This window comes from Eublepharis macularius, chromosome 4 (assembly GCF_028583425.1).
Source record: "Eublepharis macularius isolate TG4126 chromosome 4, MPM_Emac_v1.0, whole genome shotgun sequence".
Classification (NCBI taxonomy): domain Eukaryota; kingdom Metazoa; phylum Chordata; class Lepidosauria; order Squamata; family Eublepharidae; genus Eublepharis; species Eublepharis macularius.
This window is the reverse complement of record NC_072793.1, coordinates 186687340-186708371: the sequence shown is the minus strand read 5'-3', so window position 1 is coordinate 186708371 and position 21032 is coordinate 186687340. Positions and strand designations below refer to the sequence as shown.

Below are 21032 nucleotides of genomic sequence, written 5' to 3'. Positions count from 1 at the left end.
ACAGCCAGGATTGGGTCAGTGCCAGGCGGGGGAACCTCCCTGATCCGGACCAAAAGGGGCCCAAAATGGCCACTTTGGGCCATTTGGTGGGAAGCTTTCCCCACCGTGCACCAGCCTGGTCCTGTCCATTTCGGCCCCAATCTGGGGCCACAATGGCTGGGAATGGGTCAGTGCCGGGTGTGGGAGCACCAACCCAATCCCGGCCGTTTTGGGCTTGGACCAGGGCCAACACAGCCTGGACCAGGTCAGTACCTGGCAGGGGAGGGTTCCCCCGCCCGGCTCCAACCCAGTCCAGGCAGTTTCAGCCCAGATCTGGGCCTGAAAGGCCCCAAATGGCCCTTTTCTGCTGGGATCAGGGTCGGAACAGCCAGGATCGGATCGGTACTGGGTGGGGGAACCCTCCCTGCCTGGCACTGACCTGGTCCTGGCTGTTTTGACCCTGACCCAGGCCCAAATGGCCATTTTGAGCCATTTGGGGCCCATTTCGGCAGGGATCCGGACCAAAACTGCCAGGATTGGTTTGGAAGGAAAAAAACAAGACCCCAGGAATGAGAAACAAGTCCCTTCAAAGCCCCTGTACTAGGTATAGAACCAAAACAAGATATAGTTTTATCTAGTCAGTAGTCTTCATATTTACAATCCAAATGACCATGCAACGAATGAGACAACATGAAACGCAGTCAGTATTTCTAACAATCAATATCACAATATGGTCTGTTCTTTGAAAGGAAAAATGAATCCTCCCGTGAAAGGAAAGAAACTGTCCTTTCTTGTACCAAGATGCTTTCTTTTTCCTTCTTTTCCTCTTACAGGTGGAATGAAAAATTGAAGCTCCCGAGGGGCTCCCCTGAGTTGCCCTCCTCCCACGAGTATCAGGAGAGAGAAGCAGGTAAGTTCAAGGTTAATTGTCCCAAATAAATTGCTTTAGTATAAAGTTGCTTTCTCTTTTCTTTCAGGTGGGTTGTGAAGAATATGGGAAGCTTCCGAGGGGCTCCAAAAACTTGCCCTGCAAGCGGCCAGCAACAAATAATCTGCTTGTTTCATACAATATTCATTTCTTCAGGGGCCGGAAAGTCCTCCACCGGAGCAATAAACTTGCTGAACAATAAATAACAATACAACATAATAAGTTTCTTCCTTCTTTTTAACCAATAGTTAAAAGGACTCTGAAAATGTAAATTTACTCACCGCTTAGTCAAAAACATATCTCTCGCACATAAATTCAGCGCACTCATTCCATTTGTCTGAAGGAAGCCCACCCACAGTTTGTCTTAAATGCACTAACAGCCAAGCCCCAAGTGACGCCTGACACAGGTTGGACACTTGTCAGCTTCCCTCAAGTTTTGATGGGAAATGTAGGCGTCCTGGTTTTACAGCTTGGCTCTCCATTACAGCTGCAAGGCCAGGATGCCTACATTTCCCATCAAAACTTGAGGTAAGCTGACAAGTGTCCAACCTGTGTCAGGCGTCACTTGTGGCTTGGCTCTAAGAGGCGAGGCATATTTAAAGCCACAAGAAACCACTGGGGAGACTCCAGAACAATGAAAATGCCTAGTCCCTCTTCAACCCGCCCGTCTTAAAGAAAACAAGACAGATTTAATTCCAAATTTAGGCCTCTGGGTTGTAAAGTTCCCAGCTTGGGAGCCCGTTGGGCTTCTTTCCTCAGGCGGTCCCTCTGTACACAATGCTGCGACCCCCCCCCCACACACACACCTGAGACGTACTGGCTGATGACGTTGGGGGGGGGGGAGTTGAGGTATGTTGTTTTGCTATTTGATCTGTAATGTTTTCATTATTTCTGCACACTCCCTTGAGCAAAGAGGAGAGGCGAAATATGCATATTTAAATAAGTAAAATAAATTTCTTTCCTCCAGCAACTGCCCTCCCACCTCCTACAGGTGAGTCTCTATTTATTCACAGTCCACCTTTTCCCTTGAGAGTCGAGGCAGATTCCAGACTTAGCAGACAAAAGCTGTAGAGCAGTGAAGACACGACATATAAGAAGGCAAGAACCAGACCGCAGAAACTGGAAAACATGAAAAGTGTGAGGTCCTGCCAGGTAAATTTCAATAATTTCACTCCACGAGTCCAGAACTGCGTGAGTTATTATTGCTAACCTGCGGGTTCAGAAGCCCCTTGCAGAGTCGGGATGAAATTCTACGCCAAACCACAAGCCTGTATCGAAATCCAAGTACAGCCCACCTCCCATCCCTTAATATCTGCAGGGTGTGTATAAAGTGAAAGCAAAGTGACAAGGAAAGGAGGTTTTGGAAAGTTCAGGAGTGCCAAGGTCAGGTGTCCACAGCTCCTCTTCGCAGACTGAAAGTTCAGAGACAGACGGAGACGCTGGGAGGGAGCCCCCCTCCTCTGCGAGCTTTCCCAGAGACAGGCTTACAACCTCCATTAGTCCTTTACTCAACAGTATGTCATGGGATGCCAAGACCACGGCAGAAGGAATGCAAAAACTGACCCCCAAAAGTTGGAAAACAACGCTGGGAAAAAAAGAATCAGGCCGACTTCTCCCCTCCCTCAGCTTTGCGTGTGTGTTTATCTTTTTATCTTGCCTTCCTCTACACATCTGTTCAAAGTAAAGTTAAAATGGGCCTCACAGCATCATTAGGAATGACAAGACTTAAGAGTCCAAAAACAGTCCTTGAACATTAAATCTGCTCCGGGAATTCACATATATGTTTACAGTCTGTTAATAAATTTATTTTAAGAATGAAAAAAAATCTAGTTGTTCCCCCCTCCCGTCTTGTGGCCCATTAATTCCTCCCTCCGGGTCCATTCCCCTGCCTGTTTCCCCCTGTGCCCTCACGGGAGGGGGGGGCTCCAACACCCCCCCAACCCTTCTGACTGCTCGTTTCTCGTGCTGCTCAGCGCTGCCCCCCCCCGCCCACACCCCTTCCCCGGCTGGGGGTTCCTGATGCCTTCACATGGTAAGCTGCCTTAAGTGCCTGCAGGACAGAAAGGCAGCTCTGGGTCCTAGACACATCAGACCGGCTGAGCTTCCCCGCTGGAACCAAGTGGTGGAGTTGGCGGGGGGGGGGGGGAGAAGCCCCACTGCAGAGGCAGCCTGCCTGGGGGCAGTAGTGGGGGCAGGAGAGGGGAATGGGGCCCTTCACACCACCCCCACCCCTCTGAGCCCCCCCATGCACTCTCTCTCTCTGCCCCCCCTTTCCCATGTTTCCTTTGAACCCTATGAGTAAAGCGCCCCCCCCCATCTTCACCAAGGGCAGCAGATGCTGGCGCTTTGCCCAGAGACCGATGACGCTCCTCAGAGGGAATTCTCATTGGTGCTCCTGGCCCCGCCCACTCCCCAGGGCTCAAGAGGCCAAAGTCTTTCCCTCCCCTGCAAACAGACCGAGTCTCCCCCCCCCCCCGCGCCCAGGGCGGCAAGGGGGCTTTCTGGGGGGCAGCCATGGGGCCTGGCCTGGCCCTCCTACTTTTGCTGCATCTGACGGCCTTGCTGAGTCCCTCCCTAGTCCCTGGGGCACAGAGGAGGCTCAAGACCCCTGGTGAGTGGAGCTCGGGCGGGGGGGGGGGGGTGAGAGGGGCCCCTCCCCTCGCCACCCCCTTCCCCTGTGGCTGGGGGGCGGGGTGGGATCTGAGCTCCACCGCTGTCCTGTTATGCAGGGTCAGACACCTGGGAGATGGGAGACCCCGCTGGGGTGGGGGGCGGGGGATGGCAAACCGCCTCTTCTCCTCTCTTGCCTTGAAAATCCCGAGAGGTTGCTGGGAGTTGATTGCGACTTGAAAGCACTTCATTCTTATTATTTCTCCCCTTATTATTTCTCCCTTTGTTCTCCTCTCCTCCACTTTACCCTCCCAACAGCCCTGTGAGGCAGGCTAGGCCGAGAGTGCGTATGACTGACCCAAGGTCCACCTAGCGAACTTCCGTGGCAGCGGTGGGACTCGAACCTGTGCCTCCCAGATCCTAGCCTGGCCCTCTAGCCGCTGCACCACACTGGCTTCATCTCTTTGAGACAGGCCACTATGTCCAGGGGGTCCCAATCGCCGGGGGGGGCACCCTGGGAGGGAGGGAAATGCAGAGGGGGGGAGGGGGGCTCTCTAAAGAAGGGCTTTTGGGGGGAGACCCGAGCGGGGCTGGCAGGGGGTCACGGCAGAAGCAGCCTCTACTTCAGCACCCAGCCAGGCGCCCCCAGGAAGCACCCAAGGAGCTTGATACTTTCCCCTCTTGCTCGAGGCTTTTCCGCTTTGGGCAGCGGCAGGACAGGTCAAGCCCCTCTGAACTCCGGGCTTGCAAATGGTTCTGCCATCACAGGTGGGCAAGCTGAGCTCTGGGCACAGGGCAGCATGGGGGGGGGCAGAGCAGCCAGCCCCCCCCCACTCCTTGCTCTTCTCTCCCCTCCTCCCCACCTCCCTCTTCCTGAGCCCCCTCCCCTTGTAGGGCTTCCTTGAGAGTTTGGGGAGGGGGCTAATGATCAGAGATTCCCCCTCCTTTTCCTGCCCTGGATCGAAGATGGCAACCTATACTTGTATGCTCTTTAACTCGGGCCCTGCCCCCTTCATCATAACGCCCTCCTGAACGGTTCTCTTTTGCAAATTCTGCGGAATGACAGAAGGCTGGACTCCCTCCTGGCCACCCCAGCAGGCGGAAACTGCACCAGAAAGTGCTTCTGCGCGGGAAACGGCCAATCCTACCCATTTGCAGGGCGGCCCCTTCAGAAGGCTTTGCTGGGATGGGCACACTGGGGCAGAATGGGGGGTGGATTTGTTCCTCTTCCGGCCTTATGGCGTGGGGGGAGCCATGTTAGTCTATTGTAGCAAAACAAAACTGGAGTCAAATGGCACCTTAGAGCCTAACAGCATTTATTCCAGTGTGAGTTTTTGTGAGGCACTGCTCACTTCTTCAGATACAATGGGAAAAAGAAACCCCTCGAGCTCATTTTTACAGAATATTCCAGTAGTGGAGGGGGAAAGGGAAGAAGTGAGCAGAGAAAGGCCAAGGATAGTCAATCAGGCCTGATTCTTTGTTTGGGGGCCTGAACCCCTATGTAGGGTAGTTTAATAGGTGATGTGAGACATCCCGGGTTCTGGCGTCTCTCACATGCACTGATGATAAAGAAAAGTGCAATAATGTAGGGTAAAGAACAAAGAGATTAAGAAAGAGGCAAGTTTGTTGTGGGTTTTCTGGACTGTATTGCTGTGGTCTTGGCATTGTAGTTCCTGACGTTTCGCCAGCAGCTGTGACTGGCATCTTCAGGGGTGTAGCACCGAAAGACAGAAATTTCTCAGTGAGGCAGTTTGTTGAAGCATGACAGAATTGACTGGCATCAGTGTCTTGTTTAAACCAGGATGACAGAAGGTGTTTAAACTGATATTTGGAATTCCTCTCTCATTATAATTTCTAATAACCCAAGAGGATCCTTATTTTAATAACTTCAACATGTTGTTATCATAACATAACCCTAAACTGATGCTAGTTAGTTCTCTCCTGGGCTTTTGTCTCCTGAAGTCTCCAAGGGGAGACCCAAGTATGGGGCTTCACTGTAGTCTAGCTTTGAGGCCACGGTCTGGATGTGACCAAAACTGTCCCAGGACGGTCATCAGGTAGAAATGGATGAGGGCTGCCTCCTCAGACTCCAGGCGTCGTGTGTTGTAATGGTTAGAAGGCTGGCTGGAGTCGGGGAGACCCGGGTGTGAAACCCCCCCACCCCACCCCATCTGCCAGGGAGGCTCACTAGGTGATCTTGGACAAGTCACTTTCTCTTGGCTTAACCTACCTGACAGAGTTGTTGTGGGGATAAAAGAGAGAAGGAAGAATGGTGGAATGGCTTTTCTCCACCATCGAGGAGAATAATGGGGTGTGTACCTAAATCAATAAAAATGGGGGGGCCCTCTGGGCTGCAATCCCAGGACACCAGTGGAGGCACAGCCCTGCTAGAGATACGGGTTTGTTTGTCCCCCCCCCCCAATAAACAGTCAGCCTAGAAGAAAGAAAGGAGAATGGTTGGGTGAGGAAATGGGGGTCTAAATTTACCCTCTGCACGAACACATGAGTGCGCACACACAGGCATTCCCCTCTGCCTTCTCTTAATGTGTCTGTTATATGCTGTCAAGTCGCCTCCTGACATATGTCAACCCTATGAGGGAAAGACCTCCAAAACGTCCTCTCATTAACAGCCTTGGTCAGATCCTGCAAACTGGAGGACGGGGCTTCTTTTAGTGAGTCCTGCAATCTTGTTTTAGGTCTTCCTCTTTTCCTGCCACCTTCCACTTTTCCTAGCATTATTGACTTTTCCAGAGAATCTTGTCTTCTCATGATATGACCAAAGTACGATAGCCTCCTTTCTGTCGTTTTAGCTTCTAAGGAGAATTCTGGCTTGATTTGATCTAATACCCACTTACTGGTCTTTTGGGCTGTCCGTGGTATCTGCAATACTCTCCTCCAGCACCACATTTCAAAGGAATCGTTTTTTTTTCCTGTCAGCTTTCTTCACTGTCCAGCTTTCACATCCATACATGGCAATGGGGAATACCATAGTTTGGATTATCTTGATCCTGGTTCCCAGAGAGACCTCTTTATCTTCATGGATCTTCTCTAGCTCCCTCACAGCTGCTCTTCCAAGTCTCCGTCTCCTTCTGATTTCCTCATTGCAGTCTCCCTTCTTGAACCATTTCAATTTCCTCATTGTCAACTTTAAAATTGTATAATTCCTCAGTGGTCATTACTTTTGTCTTCTTGATGTTCAGCTGTAATCCTGCTTTGGTGCTTTCCCCTTTCACTCTTGCCCAGGGTACAGGTTGCGCATCAGGACAATCAGATGTTGTGGCACCCCCATTTCTTTTAAGACTTTCTATAGCTTTTTCATGATTCACACAGTCAAAGGCTTTCTTCTAATCCATAAAGCACAGGCTGATTTTCTTCTGAAATTCCCCGGTATGTTCCATTAGCCGTCGTAAATTTGCAATATGATCTCTGGTGCCTCTTTCTTTTCTGAGTCCAGCTTGAACATCTGGCATTTCTCGGTCCATGTATGGTAAGAGTCTTCGCTGTATAATTTTGAGCATCACTTTGCTTGCATGGGAGATTAACGCAATTGTCCGATAAAAGCTGCATTCTTTGGCATTCCCAAAGAATAGGAATATAGACTGAGCATTTCCAGTCTGTGGGCCACTGTGTTGTTTTCCATATTTGTTGACAGATTCTTGTTAAGATTCTGATGGAGTCCATTTCTGTGGCTTGAAATAGCTCTATGGGTATTCCATCCACTTCAGGTGCTTTGTTTCTCCCAATTGCTTTGAGGGCAGCTTTTACTTTGCTTTCTAGGATTTCTGGTTCTTCATCAAAAGATTCTTCATCAAAAGTATCTGTCATCCTTCCATTTCTTTTGTATAATTGGTCAGTGTATTGTTTCCGTCTTTCCTTTATTTTGTCCTGATCAGATACTGTATTTCCGTGTTGATCTTTCAGCATCCCAAGCCGTCACTTGAATTTCCCTTCGATTTTCTTAGATCTTGGGGAACAAATCCCCTATTCTTCCTTTTTTGTTGTTCTCTTCTATTTCTTCGCACTGGTTACTAGAATAGATTTCTTTATCTCTGCATACTAGTTGCTGAAAAGCTGCATTTAGAATTCTGGCTCTATTTCTATCGACTTTTGCTTTAGTTTCTCTTATCTTTAGCAATTTTAAGAGTTTCCTCTGTTATCCATTTAGGCCTCTCCTTTCTTTTGGCTACAGGAATAGTCTTCACACATTCTTCCCTGATAATATCTCTGATTTCAGCCCATAGTTCTTCTGGCTCCTGATCTATTAAACTTAGCATTGCAAATTTGTTCCTTAGCTGGTCTTTAAATTCTTCAGGAATATTATTTAGATTTTATTTTGGCATTATGATTCTGTTAGTGTTTCTCTTCAGCTTTATTCTAATTTTTAATGCTAGCAACTCATCTCATTTGCACCGCTTTGGGTGTTCCTCAGCTCTTCCCCAGTTGCCAATTGCATGCCATCTGACCTGGTGGTCCTGTCTCCCAGCACTATTGTGGATATTCTCATCTTAGGGTTTTCAAGGTAAGAGATTAGCAGAAGCGGTTTACCATTGCCTTCTTCCGCTTCGCAGTACTAACCAGGGTTAGTTGAAGTGACACAGCCGTTGTCTGTGAAAGATCCTCTGCCTGTGTCACCTTGCACTGCTGCTGCTGCCCAGTTGCAAACCTTCAAGGATTCCTCCGCTCCCATCACCACTGGAACATTCAGTTCTCTTCTGCCGGTGTGGCCGTTGATTCCTGAAGGGGGTGGAGGCATCTTCGTCTGGAGTCTCAGCTTTGGCCATTCCGCCTTGAGTGACTCTTCCAGGAGTTTAAACTCTTGACCCAGCCTGTGCCCCTGGCGGTGCTGCTCTCAGCTTCACTGACACGCTCAGAGCCCCTCACCATGTTAAGGTGTGTATCCAAGAAGGGGGATGGATGGATAGATGGATAGATAAGCCACCCAAAATAAGAAGAGGGGTCTTCTCTTAATACTATCAGCAAACCCCCACCTCCCCCATGGGGAGCGTCTACCGCTGCTTCTGCCTGGAGGCGGGTGATGGAATTCTCATTGGTGCTCCTTTGGGCCCCAAACCGGCCCACTCCCCAGGACCGAAGAAGAGGCCAAAGTCCCTCTCCCTCCCCTGCTGGGAACAGGCAACAGTTTCCATTGGGGGCTGGAAGGGGCTTTTCTGTGGGGCAGCCATGGGGCCTGGCCAGACCCTGCTAGCAGTGTTGTGGGTGCAGATGGGTTATATTTATTGACAGGAAACATTTCTCTGCTGCCCTTTTGAATTTTATCCTCAGAACAGCCCAGTTCGGATGAATGAAGCCACGCGGACCTGGGAGGCGACCCAGGGACCCCTGGGTGGGGAGGGGCTAGGGCATGAGGGGGGTCTTCTTCGTCTCCCCTCCCCCTCCTTTCCTCCGAACTCTGTGTTCTCCTGTAAAGGGCATGGGCCCTGGCGGGGGTCTTAGCAGCTGCTCCCCCCTCCCTCTCTCTGCAGTCGCCCATTTCCTGCACCAGGCCAAGCGGGAGTGCCGCTTCGCCAACGGGACGGCGGGACAGGTGCGCTTCTTCTACACGCTCATCTACGACCGCCTGGAGGTTGCGCACTTTGACAGCCACCGCGGAACCTTCCAGGCGACGGCAGGGCTGGGCCGGGCCATTGCCCAGTACTGGAACACCCAGCCGCAGGTGCTGCAGCGCTGGAGTGCCGAGGCGGAGCAGTTCTGCCGCCACAAGTACCAGGTGGCCGAGGCGGGGCAGGTGGTCGGCAAGAAAGGTGAGTGGCAGGAGGCGGAGGGGCTTCTTCTTCTTCTTCTCTCTCCCCCCGCCCCTCAGGGCTCCCAGTCAGGGAAGCCTTTGGGGCTGGGTGTGAGAAGAACGGGAGGATCGCCTTGGAGGGAGGAAGGGAGTCCAGGCAGGGAAGCAGGAGTGACCTCAGCGGCAGAGGGGATGGAGCGGGGAGACCCTCCTCAGGTAGCCCCAGGAGGAGCCCAGCCTGCCCCCTCCTTTGGAGAAACCCCCAACACAGGAGAATGGGGGTGCGCCCATTGCCCCCTCCTGCCACCCTGGGCCACAAAGGGGCAGAGGAAGAGGGGCGCTGTAGGAGAAGGGGAGGGCGTTGCATCTGCACAGGTGGACCACGAGGACCACAGAAGATCCCCGTCCCCCAGCTGAATCCACCTGCCAAGGGCAGATCCCTTCCCAGGATCCAAGCAGCCGCCAAACGTTGGAGTGGTGATGGTGGGGGAGGGACAGAAACTTTGGGGGAGAAATTCAAATCCAGGCAATACTTAGATACATAAAAGACCTCATTGATAAGTCAATTGCACCATTCAGCACATTTCCAGAACTTAAAAGTATAAATATCTTCCTTTTCTGCACGCAGAATTTTAATTTTTCCCATTTGAGACATAGGAAAAAGGAAAATAGTCAACTGTACTAAACCACCTCTGTAGAAAACGAAACGATCTGTATTATTCGTACAGAGATCCTCCTGCACAGCCGCAGTGAGTCAGGCTGCTTCCGCACGCGCTGGATAATGCACTTTCAATGCTCTTTAGTGATCGTTTGGAACCGGGTTTTCGTGTGTGGAACATGAAGTCCACTTCTAAAGGATAACTGAAGTGCATTATTCAACATATGTGGAAACAGCCTCAGACTGCCAGCATGTCTGGATATTGACTTTATCTAAATAATGCAGTCTTCAATAATTTATTGGTCTTAAACATAGCATATTAATTGTTACCAAAAACCTCTTAAAAATATTCTATATTTCTATAGCATAAGAGGTCTTTCCCACAATTTTTTTTCCACCAGAAAAATTGCGCAAGTCCTCAGACTTTTCCATGCTGTACACACATAGTATCAAAAACCCTTTCGACTCATTCTAAAAAGATAATATCTCATGAGAGTTTCTTTTCTGTGTTCCTCTGATGTTTCTCACCAGAAAAAAACTTAAAAGCCCACAGAAAAACCAGTCCCCACCCCTGACTGTTTCTGTTTTTTCCGTAAATTGCCTGGAGAAGTTAATGGAATTATAGTGCAACCCCAAACAGGGTTTAGATTGGAATAACTCTGCTTAGGGTGGCGCTGTTAATCCTACTGCATAAAAGGTGAGCCATATTGCCGACGACTCACCTTTTATTCTTGCGCAGCCGCAATCCTATGAAGCTTCTACAGCCTCAGAAGGCTCCATAGCAGCTCAGCTCTTCTGTTCCCAGCCCCAATCGGGCCAAGCCTGCACAGCCCTTTCCAAGCCCTGATGGCGAGGGGGGCAGCAGTAGGAATGCTGGCCTTCTCCGTCTCATGCCAGTTTTCTCCATCACTGCCGCAGCTTCCTTGGGGCCTCCGGAGGGTTCTGTCCCCGTGGCTGCCAAGGCACCGGGGAGGCCTGCCATGTCGACCCAACACTCGGCACGCCCTGAGCAAGCAGGGGTGTTGCAACAGGCCATGGAATATTCCTGTGCTCCGTACCAGCCAGATTTCCTCTCGTTTGAGACCCAAACCAGCCAGTGCAGGGCACAGGATGGCTGCTGGGGTGTTGCAACGGCCAGCCCAGGAGTGCTCCTGCGTTCCACACTGGTCAGATTTCCTCCCATTTGAGGCTGAATCAGGCCCGTGCAGAGCACAGAAATAGTGCCAGGGAGGTTCAATGGGTGCCGAACTGCTCCGGCACTCTGCACCAGCTCGATTTCCACCTGTTTGAGGCCGAAATCAGCCCATTGCAGAGTGCCAGAATGCTGCAGGGGCAGTGCATGCCCTCACAAGGTCCTGCTAGAGTTTGTTGTATTGTTAAACACAACAGGCTTTGTTGCTAGTTCCTGATGTTTTCTTTCAGCGGTGTTCCACCTCTGTATGCAGATTTCTGCTTGGTTCTAAATCTCTGTTCTCCTTCCCCCATCGTCTTGTTCACTGAATGGTCCCAGCCACTGGTCACATTGACCCACACACTGTAGTCCACCTGGAGCCTCAGGGAGAGAGGCAGGCTGTCTTACAACACAATTCAGTAAGCGGGTTTCTGATGACTCACCGGTTATCCCACTGCACAGGTGTGATAGTGCGCCCCTGGCGGGAATAAGAGGACAGTTGCTCCTGCTTGCTGCTGTGGATCAGGACCCAAGCAGGCCAGAGTGGCTGCTGCTGCCCGGCTCATGAGCTCACCAGGACACCTGCCTCCTCCCCTCCCCTCCCTGTGCACTGAAGCGCCCCGGCCAGCCGCCTCCTCTCCCCCTTCCCCCTGGCCCGATGGGCGCTGAAGCGTCCTGGCCACCTCCTCTCCCACTCCCCACCTTTCACCCAGCCCAACGGGTGCTGAAGCCCCCCCGGCCAGCCTCCTCCTCCCCCCCCTCCCCCCTCCTGGCTTTTCCCCTCAGAGACCATATCTACCTTCCCCTTCTTTGGCTGGGCTGGTAGACCTGGCCTCTGGACTCATAGAGGCCAGGTATACCTGCCATGGCTCTGCTGACTGGGAGGCCAGGTCTACCGCCCATAGCATTGCCAGGCAGCTGCAGGGCCTAGGAGCGCACCAGGACCAGGCCCCACAGCAGGGCCCTGCTAAATCAGTTTTCTAGAGCTTGTATTTTTTCTCACAACGGGCTCTGTTTCTAGTAATTAACATAAAAGAAAAAAATAAAATAGATGAGGCCAATGAAATGTATCCAGACAAGACCGATGGCTGTCAGTCCATAGCAAAGCTGCCCGAGGACTGAGGACGCAGCCGGTCCCAGAGGGGGTTGCGCGCGCACACGTACACACACACGCACACACACAGCAGCTTCATAGCATGGCAGGAGCCTGACTTATATTTAGAGATGCGCGTCTCCTCCGTGGCGCAGAGCCTCTTTTGTGCACTTCGGTTGGTGTTCAGAGCTACAGCCCATCATCAACAAGTGTGACCGGCCACGGTGAGCCACGCTGGAGTTAGAGTACTGCAACGCTCGCTCTGCGGGGCTGCCTTTGAAAACTGTATGGGAACCTTTGCTGGTGCAAAATGCCAGGAGCTGATTATAGGGACTGTGTCGCAGGGGTATACCACGGACGGCCAAAAAGACAAATATGTGGGTATTAGATCAAATCAAGCCTGATTTCTCCCTAGAAGCTAAAATGACAAAACTGAGGCTATCGTACTTTGGTCACGTCATGAGAAGACAAGTCAATATTACTAAGAAAAGCGGAAAGCAGCGGGAAAAGAGGAAGACCTAAAACGAGATGGCTGGACTCACTAAAAGAAGCCCCGTCCTCCAGTTTGCAGGATCTGAGCAAGCCTGTTAATGAGAGGACGCTTTGGAGGTCTTTTATTCACAGGGTCGCCATAGGTCAGAGGCGACTTGACGGCGCATAACTCACACCTCACAGTGGTGGTGACAGATCCTCACCTGCTGCCAGAGGCTGCCCATCTCTGTCTGGGTGCAGTTCAAAGCGCTGGTTCTTACCTCAAAGTCCCGAAAGGTCTTGGGGCCCCAGGGTACCTGAAGGACCGTCTGCTCTCACACCATCCAGCTTTCCCTGTGACAAACATATCTGTGGCCAGTAGATGGCCCTGCAGGATTATTATTTTTTCTAACAGTGGCCCACTAAACTCTCTATCCCACTGTTAACTCTTCTCCGCCTAACTCAGGTTATCGGTTTCACAGTCAAACACAGGCCAATGCTCTTGAAAAGTCTTGGAGCTCACATTTTTATGTTTAAGAAAACTTCGTCGTTGCTTCTCAGTTCTAGTTGTTTGCAGCTTAAGGGGTGGCCAAAGGACTCTGCAGCTCACAGTCCCCAAAGATGCTTCTGTTTTCCAGGCAGCGCTAAAACCGCCAACCCTCATGCAGCCAGGCCTCCGTGGAATCGGGCAATTCAGACTGGGGTGAGGGTGGGGGGTCCATTCACTGAGCATGGGCTTCATTCAAAGCCAGGGCAAAAGAACAGAGGCGTCTCTCGGGGAACTCTATTCCGCCCTGCCCGGGCCTTATCGGGACTCCCCTGGCCACTTCTGGGCTCCACAGCTTCAGAAGGACGTCAACAAACTAGAGCAGAGGGGGTCAGCCAGGATGGGGAGGGGTCTGGAAATCAAGCCCTGCCGGGAAAGGTGGAAAGGGCCAGGCATGTTTTCCCTGGAGAAGAGACGAGGGTTTTTCCGCCTTCAGATATCCCATGGGTTTTCATGCTGAAGACAGAGCAGACTCATTCTCATTTGCTCTGGAGGCCAGGAGGAGAAGGTGGAAACCACAAGAAGCAGATATTGGACCGTCTCTCCCTGTCTTTTCCCCGGAGCGCATGACTTTCTGCAGTCCAACATCTGGCCTCAAAGATGTCCGCTTGGCCTCAACCAGGGCCAGGGCCTTTTCAGCTCTGGCTCCGGCCTGGTGGAACGCTCTCCCAGTTGAGACCCGGGCCCTGCGGGACTTATTACAGTTCTGCCCGGCCTGTCAAATGGTGATTACGAGAGTGGTTGAGGAACTGGCGAACTACCCTGCTGGTCCCTGGCCTGTTTTCCTTTGTTCTGCTCCACTGTCCGATGAGATCTGTTGATTTTAGTGATTTATGATTTTAAGTGTTATTTATTAAGTGGTTTTATGATGTTGTGACCGGCGCTGAGCCTGCTTGTGAGGAGGGTGGGATATAAACCCAACAAATAAATATTAGGAGAAACTTCCGAAGAGGAAGAGCTGATCAGTGAGGGAACAGCCTGCCCGGGGAGAGGGCAGAGCTGCCTTCCCTGGGGCTCGAGAAGCACGGGCTGAGTGGCCCCCTCCCATCTTTCACTGAGGAGGGGGGCGGGGCAGACTAGATTTATTTTATTTTTATTTTTTTACTTATATTATTTAAAGTCTGCCTTTGTCACTGAGACTCAAGGTGAATTACAGAGTGCGAGTCAGTACAGTACACAGCCATTTCAATAATCAATGTGTAACAGGGTTTATCAATGCAAGTTTGCAAAGATTTCAAACCAGCGGAAATCCAGCACAAGGCTGAAGGAATGCTGAAAATGGAGCATAAGCAGTTCTACAATTCTGGCCTATTAAACAGCATCGGAACGACCCAGCGGTGTCATATTTCGGCAATTGTAGTGGCGTCTCTGGTCCCTCAGTAGTTACTGCAAAAGTAGTAAAGTCCGTGGTCCCGCCCTATCCTTTTATTGGTGGGTCTTCTCTTGAGACCCCTTCCTTACAGTGCTGCCCTCTGATCTCAATCAAAAATCCTCCTGAATAATTCAGTTTTGCATAATCCGTGGCAGTGGCGTGGCATGCCTTGGTGGTGCCTGGGGCAGGAGGCGGTGCTTTTGCCCCCGTGCATGCGTGCTTTTTTTCACTCCCAGTAGTAGCTGAGCAGCAGCATTGTGCACCAGCTAGAGTCTGAAATTAACGTAGAGAGGAACTTACGTACAGTGCATTACGGTAGTCTTGATGTAATCCTGAAATGTGTTCAGGCGGCCGGATCCGCCGGGCCGAGGTCGGGAGCCGTCTTCAAAGAACGCTTCCAGCTCTTAACATATCCTCTGTGCTTCAGAGCGCTGAGCGAGGCCCTCTTCTCCCAGCCTGAGACCCCCCCCCCCAGTTCCAGGAGGCTGCAGTTGGGTTGTCACCAGACAGAGAATGCAGGAGGGGCTGGGCGTGGGGCTGGTGACGCAAGGCAGTTCTTAGAGTTTGGGCAGCAACATGGGACTGTGGCAGTGGGAGAGAGGTGCGCTTGTGTGTCTGTCCGTACAGGTTTGTGCAGGGACTGGAAGGCAAATTAGGGGACCGTCAGCTGCCCAAGAGATTGTGGCATTAAAAATATATCCGCTGTGGACATGATAACGTCGTCATCTTCTCAGTCTCTCTCTTGCTCCTCTGAAATGTTCTCCCTCTTTCCCCCCTTCCAGTTCATCCCACGGTGAAGATCTCCCCCACCAAGGCAGAGCCCCTGTCCCCCCACACCCTCCTCATCTGCACTGCGGCAGGATATTTTCCCTGGGAGATTGACATGAAATGGCTGAAGAATGGCCAGGAGCAGACCGAGGGTGTGAGATACACGGATGAGCACCAGAACAGAAACTGGACCTTCCAGCGCCAGATGGTGCTGGAGACGGTGCCCGAGCGGGGAGATGTCTACACCTGCCAGGTGGAATACGACAGCCTGATCGAGCCCATCACTGTGCAGTGGGGTGAGAAACTCAAGGTCTTCCCCCTTCTCCCCTTTCCCGTGGGGATACAAGGCACAAAGCGGGTGGGAGCACCACGGTCCTGTGCCAACTCTGACCAGCTCTGGATGCCAGGAGACCCTCTCGCGGGCCCCCTTTTCCAAGACTGAGAAGAATCCCCTCTCTGGGGTGGGAGGGAGAGTTTGCCAGCTTGTAGCACATGGGCCAGATTCTTCTTTTGCAATGTCAAAAAGAGTTCAGTAGCACCTTTAAGACTAATCAATTTTATTGTAGCATAAACTTTTGAGAATCAAGTTCTCTTCGTCAGATGCATGGTACAGAAACTGGTCAAATACAGAAGAGGAGGGAGGAATTGCCTCTTCTCTCTCCTCCCCCCTCCTCTTCTATATTTGACCAGTCTCTGTATCAGGCATCTGACGAAGAGAACTTGATTCTCGAAAGCTTATGCTACAATAAAATTGGTTAGTCTTAAAGGTGCTACTGGACTCTTTTTGATTTTGCTACCACAGACTAACACGGCTAACTCCTCTGCTTCTTTTGCAATCTGTGGGCTCAAAGGCCAAGTCTGGCCCCGATCCGCCTTCTCATGTGAGGCTCCTTCTCTTTCCCCAGAGCCACAGACATCGGACTCTGCCAAGAGCAAAGTGTGGACGGGGGCTGTGGGGGCCGTGCTGGGGCTGGTCTATGTGGCCCTGGGACTCTCCCTGTACCTGAAGAGCGGGAAAGGTAATAGGGAAGGGGCTGGATGGGGGAGGGCCTCAGTCTCCCCTCCTGCTCTGGAATCTGCCCAGAATTTGGACCAACTTGAGAGGGAGGAATGAGGACCCCCCCCCCCCCCCCCCCCGGTTCACAAAGCTCTCACTTCTCTGCAGTGCCTCTTCTTGCAGCCAGTCAACAGGAGAAACCCAAACGGTCTAGGGGTACACCAAAATATTTTAATTTTTCCAGCAGTTTAGGCCACTGGAGAAAGCACAGAAGAGGGCAAGCAAGATAATATTATGAGTGAAGGCTAAAGGATGTGAAACTTTCTTGATTAGAAAAGAGACAACTAAGCGGGGAATTGATGGAGATTTATAAAATTATGCATGAGTAGAAGGAGTGGGTGGGAAAACCCTTTTCTCCCTCTCCCAAAATCCTAGCATTTGAGTGAATGGGGAGTAGATTCAAGATGGACAAAGGGAAATCCGCTCAGGGAGAAATTCTCTGTGAAACTGTGCAAGTCACTGCCAGGGGATGTATTGACGGCCACAACTTAAAGCATAAGACAATTTTAAAAGGGGGGGTTAGACAGATTCCTGGAGGGGGGGGCCCTCGGAGGCTACTGGCCCTGGGGGCTGAAGGGAGCCTCCATATCCAGGGTCAGTCAACTTCTAAATAGCAGTGCCGGCAATCTCCCATCAGGGTCTCCACCCCCAGTTCCCCCGGAGGCTGCTGGCTGGCCCCTGTGTGGAAGAGGAGGCTGCAGTAGGTGGAGCAGCATCTAGCCTGATCCGCCGGGCATTTCTTTTCTCTGGGCCAGAACTCTGAATCATTAAGGAATAGCTGCATGTTCAGCCTGCTTTTCTCACAGAGGCGCCAAACAAACGACAAAATATGAAAAAAGACTAAACAGTCCCAGGGGTGAAGAGAAGGGGTCGCCTGCCGCGAGGAGGCCCCTGTTTCTTAGGTGGAATGGAACATTCTGGTGCATTCCTGGAAAGGCGGGGGGGGGGGCATTTAGACCAAAACAGAGGGGGAAGGTCTGGCCTACGAGAAGGTCACTGGGGGGGGGGGCATCAGCTTCTTCAATCCCCGATAGCACCTTCAGTTAAAATGAGCGGGCAGGAGGGGATGGGGACGAGCGCTCTCTGCCTGAGAGCCAAGCTACAAGTGACGCCTTACACAGGCTGGACACCGGTTAGCTTACCTCAAGTTTTGATGGGAAATGTAGGCGTCCTGGTCTTGCAGCCTGGCTCTCCATTACAGCTGCAAGACCATCGAAACTTGAGGGAAGCTGACAAGAGTCCAACCTGTGTCAGGCATCACTTGTAGCTTGGCTCTGAGACCCTGGAGAGAGAGAGAGAGAGAGAGAGACGCTGCCCTTCAGAAGAGGCCGGGCTAGACTTAGGCACGGGAATTTATTCCTTTCGTTCTTGTTATTAACTCCTAAAGGGGCTGCATCTTTATTGGGTTGTTTCATATGGTTTTGTTTCATTCTCTCTCTCTTTGTTATTATTGTTATTATTATTTCCCATTGGTTTCACGGAACCCATTGGTTACCTCAGGTCTGTACCTTCAGAGGTCTCCACCCAAAGTGACCAAGACTCGGGGGTGGGTGGGTGGGTGGAGGATTTCCCACGGACACCCCCACTGCCCCATACCAGGCAAAGAGAATAAATCCGCCCCCCTTTCTGAGGCAGTGAAAGGCGCCCATCTTTCACATGAGGGCCTGTGGTTGACTTGGCAGGAGAGATCCCAGACAGCAAGATGTGGGTAGGCAGCACTGCAGCCCCTGAGCTTGAAGAAAAGGAGAACGGGGAAGAGGCTGACTGGGAAAGGCTTTGGCATTTGGTGGCACAAGGAGGGCAGGGCGTCTGGGCAGGCGGGCAGGTGGGCGGCAGCAGGAGGGCCTTGAGGTAGATTGGCTTGGTGGGGGGCGGGGGTTAGAGAGCAGCAGAGAAGCAGGGGAGGGCAGAGGGCAAGGCACAGTCGGGCACAGCAGGGCCGGCAGTGGGTGGGGGGGGGAAGACGCCCTCGTCCTTCAGGGCTGGAATACCTCACACGTGGATCTAATCCTAGTGGCTACAGCTTGCAGCCATTCAAGGCAGCCCAGGGCCTCTCTTGCCTGTCACTCTGTGGAACCGGGGGGGGGGGCTCTCTCTGTGCCCTGATTGGGAAACTGACCCCTTCCTTGGGAAAGTGGAACCATTGAGGCAGGGCTGAGGTAAGGAAAGAAACCCCAAAAAATCCAGAAGGAAATCTTTTTGATTTTTTTTGTTATAGTTTGTTTACTTAGGGAATTTGTTTGATTCTCCTGTAAATAACCATAATTACAAAACACCCACTTTTTGTTATAACAAAATAGAAAAGAGTCCAGTAGCACCTTTAAGACTAACCAACTTTACTGTAGCGTAAGCTTTCGAGAACCACAGCTCTCTTCGGCTCCCTCTTTGTTATAAAATAATTAATAAGAAAAGAAATACCCAAGTCTAGAGGAGACTAACCGGGAGAGAAGTCCGGCTGCTGCCTTTGATTTGGTGTTCAGGTTGAACCGAGAATGTGTTTTGCATCGTGTGTATTCCTAAAGGACCCTCTCCTGCTGTTTGTTCCTGTGCCCCCGGCTGGGAATGTTTAGAAGAGGCCGCAAGGCCTGCTTGTTTGTCGGGGCTTTGGAGGGGATACGAATGGCGGGCATCTTGCGGGTGGGGGTGGGTGGGAGGGGAGGAGTTGAGGTATGTTTTTTTTATTTTTAATTTGCAGTGTTTTAATTCTTTCTGCAAGCCCTCTTGAGCAAAGAGGAAAGGTGGGGTATACATATTGATGTAAATAAATTAAATTTCTTTCTTGCAGCGACTCCCCTCCCACCTGCTACAGGTAAGACCCTCTCTTTATTTACAGTCCACCCCCCACCCAGAGTCGAGGCAGATTCCAGACTGAGCAGCCACAGCTGTAGGAACGGTGGGAGACGGGGCATATAAGAATGCCAAAACCAGACTACAGAAATTGGAAAACCTTGCTGGAAAAACAGAATGAGGCTGAATTCTCCCCCGCCTCAGTTTTGTGTGTGTGTTTATCTTGCCTTCATCTAAACATCTCTTCAAAGTAAAGTTAAAATGGGCCTCATAACATTGTTAGGAATGAGGGGACTTAAGAGTCCCAAAACACCCCCTGGAATTTCAGTCTGCCCCACGTATGTTCTCTGTAAACACACCTGGAGGGTGGGACAGCATTGTTATCCCTGTATTTTGAGGGGAGGGGGTGTTCCTGTGACTTCGGGGGTCTCGGCAGCTGCTGCCCCCCTCCCTGGGAATTCACTTCTGGCTTCTGATTCTTCCCCCTCTTCTCTCCCTCTCTCCCGACAGCCCTCATCAGGTAACCCTCTTCCTGCCGTGGATCCTGCCTGTGGAAGGGCCTTTCCTGTCGCAATCGCCCCCCTTCCTGCCCTTTCCTTTGGGGAGGGGCGTTGCAGGGGCTGAAGATGGACGGAGGAAGGACTGCGTGTGGACGGCGCTGCTCCACCCTCCGCTGCAACTGGTTTCTTCTGTGCTTCTCTTTTATTACTTGTGGGGAGAGGGTGGGAGTCCCCCTGCCATATGAAGAGGACTGCATTACTCCCTTCCTCCACTACTCTATATGCTACATCAGGAGGGCTGCCAACTCTGGGTTGGGGAATGCCTGGAGATTTGGGGGTGGAGCCTGGGGAGGGTGGGGTTGGGGGAGGGGCGGGAGCACAGCAGAGTTTAATGCCATGGAATCCCCCCCCCCCCCCGCCGAAGAATCTCTTTCCTCCAGGGGAACTGATCTCTGTGGTCTAGAGATTAATTGTAATTCTGGGAGGTCTTCTGGACCCATCTGGTCGTTGGAAACCCCACCCATCAGGTGCAGAAATGGAGCTAGGTTCTTTCTACCATACAACGAACCGAGTGGCCACAGCTGGCCCTTCTCCTTGGGCTAGGGGTGTTCTGCATTCAGCCTCCATGTGGCTCTCTCAGCAATCTCAACTGTAGCATAATCCAAATTCACAGCTCAAATACTATTTAAGGTTTTTTGCCTGGCTGCTCGCTGAGACACTCCCGCCCTCCCCTCTCTGGACCAGCTGAACTCTCAAGTTTCAGTTGTGTCATTCATGACCGAAGGATAAGAAGGACTGAGGGAAACAGGTCACATTTTTTTTTAAATTTGCCGTTTCCAGAATTCATTCATGCTCATTAAGCTGTGCTCACTATGACTGGAGGGACCGTCTAATAAAACAGAAGGAACTATTTTGTGGATTTTTTCCTGTGACTCTGAGCTAAGTGGTCTTTTCCTTAGAAGGAAGTGGGAAGATTGGAAAGAGGCCCTGAATAAGGCAGCTCCGTGCAGCAGGAATGTATCGATTTCATTTATGTCATTTATAGTCCGCCTTTCTCACTAAGACTCAAGACGGATTACATAATGTGAGATTAGCAGCGTCAATTCCAAGGACATTTTAATAACGCAATAGGATATATCATAGAATCATAGCGTTGGGAGGGGCCTTATGCACCGTCTAGGCCAACCCCTGCCCAACGCTGGAACAGCCTAAAGCATCCCCCCCTCAAGGATTCATCCAGCTGCTCATATTTAGCTCCCCGCCCCCTTGCACCCCAAGATCTTGTTCACAAGCGCTGCTCCCAGAAGGGCATTTGCATTTTTGTCACCCAGGTGGAGAACCTGGCAGT

General features: G+C 51.4%; 2 protein-coding genes across 2 annotated transcripts in view; both read left to right on the top strand.

Annotated features, from left to right (window-relative positions):
- The window catches only part of LOC129328487 (H-2 class II histocompatibility antigen, E-S beta chain-like), a 261776-nt gene that overhangs the window by 55927 nt on the left and 184817 nt on the right, over positions 1 to 21032 (top strand). The window lies entirely within an intron of this gene.
- Positions 8880 to 19731, top strand: LOC129327024 (H-2 class II histocompatibility antigen, E-S beta chain-like). Its single transcript, XM_054975406.1, has 5 exons — positions 8880 to 9279; positions 15355 to 15636; positions 16246 to 16359; positions 19183 to 19206; positions 19695 to 19731. The coding sequence occupies exons 1-5, from the start codon at positions 8880 to 8882 to the stop codon at positions 19706 to 19708; spliced, it is 834 nt and encodes a 277-aa protein (XP_054831381.1). The 3' UTR covers positions 19709 to 19731.

Bases quoted from the DNA above. Each gene is read 5' to 3' on its own strand.
- LOC129327024 (XM_054975406.1), top strand. From the start codon at position 8,880: ATGAGGGGGGTCTTCTTCGTCTCCCCTCCCCCTCCTTTCCTCCGAACT. The intron at 9,280-15,354 runs GTGAGTGGCAGG...CCCCCCTTCCAG, and splicing joins GCAGGTGGTCGGCAAGAAAG to TTCATCCCACGGTGAAGATC. The intron at 16,360-19,182 runs GTAATAGGGAAG...TCTTTCTTGCAG, and splicing joins GTACCTGAAGAGCGGGAAAG to CGACTCCCCTCCCACCTGCT.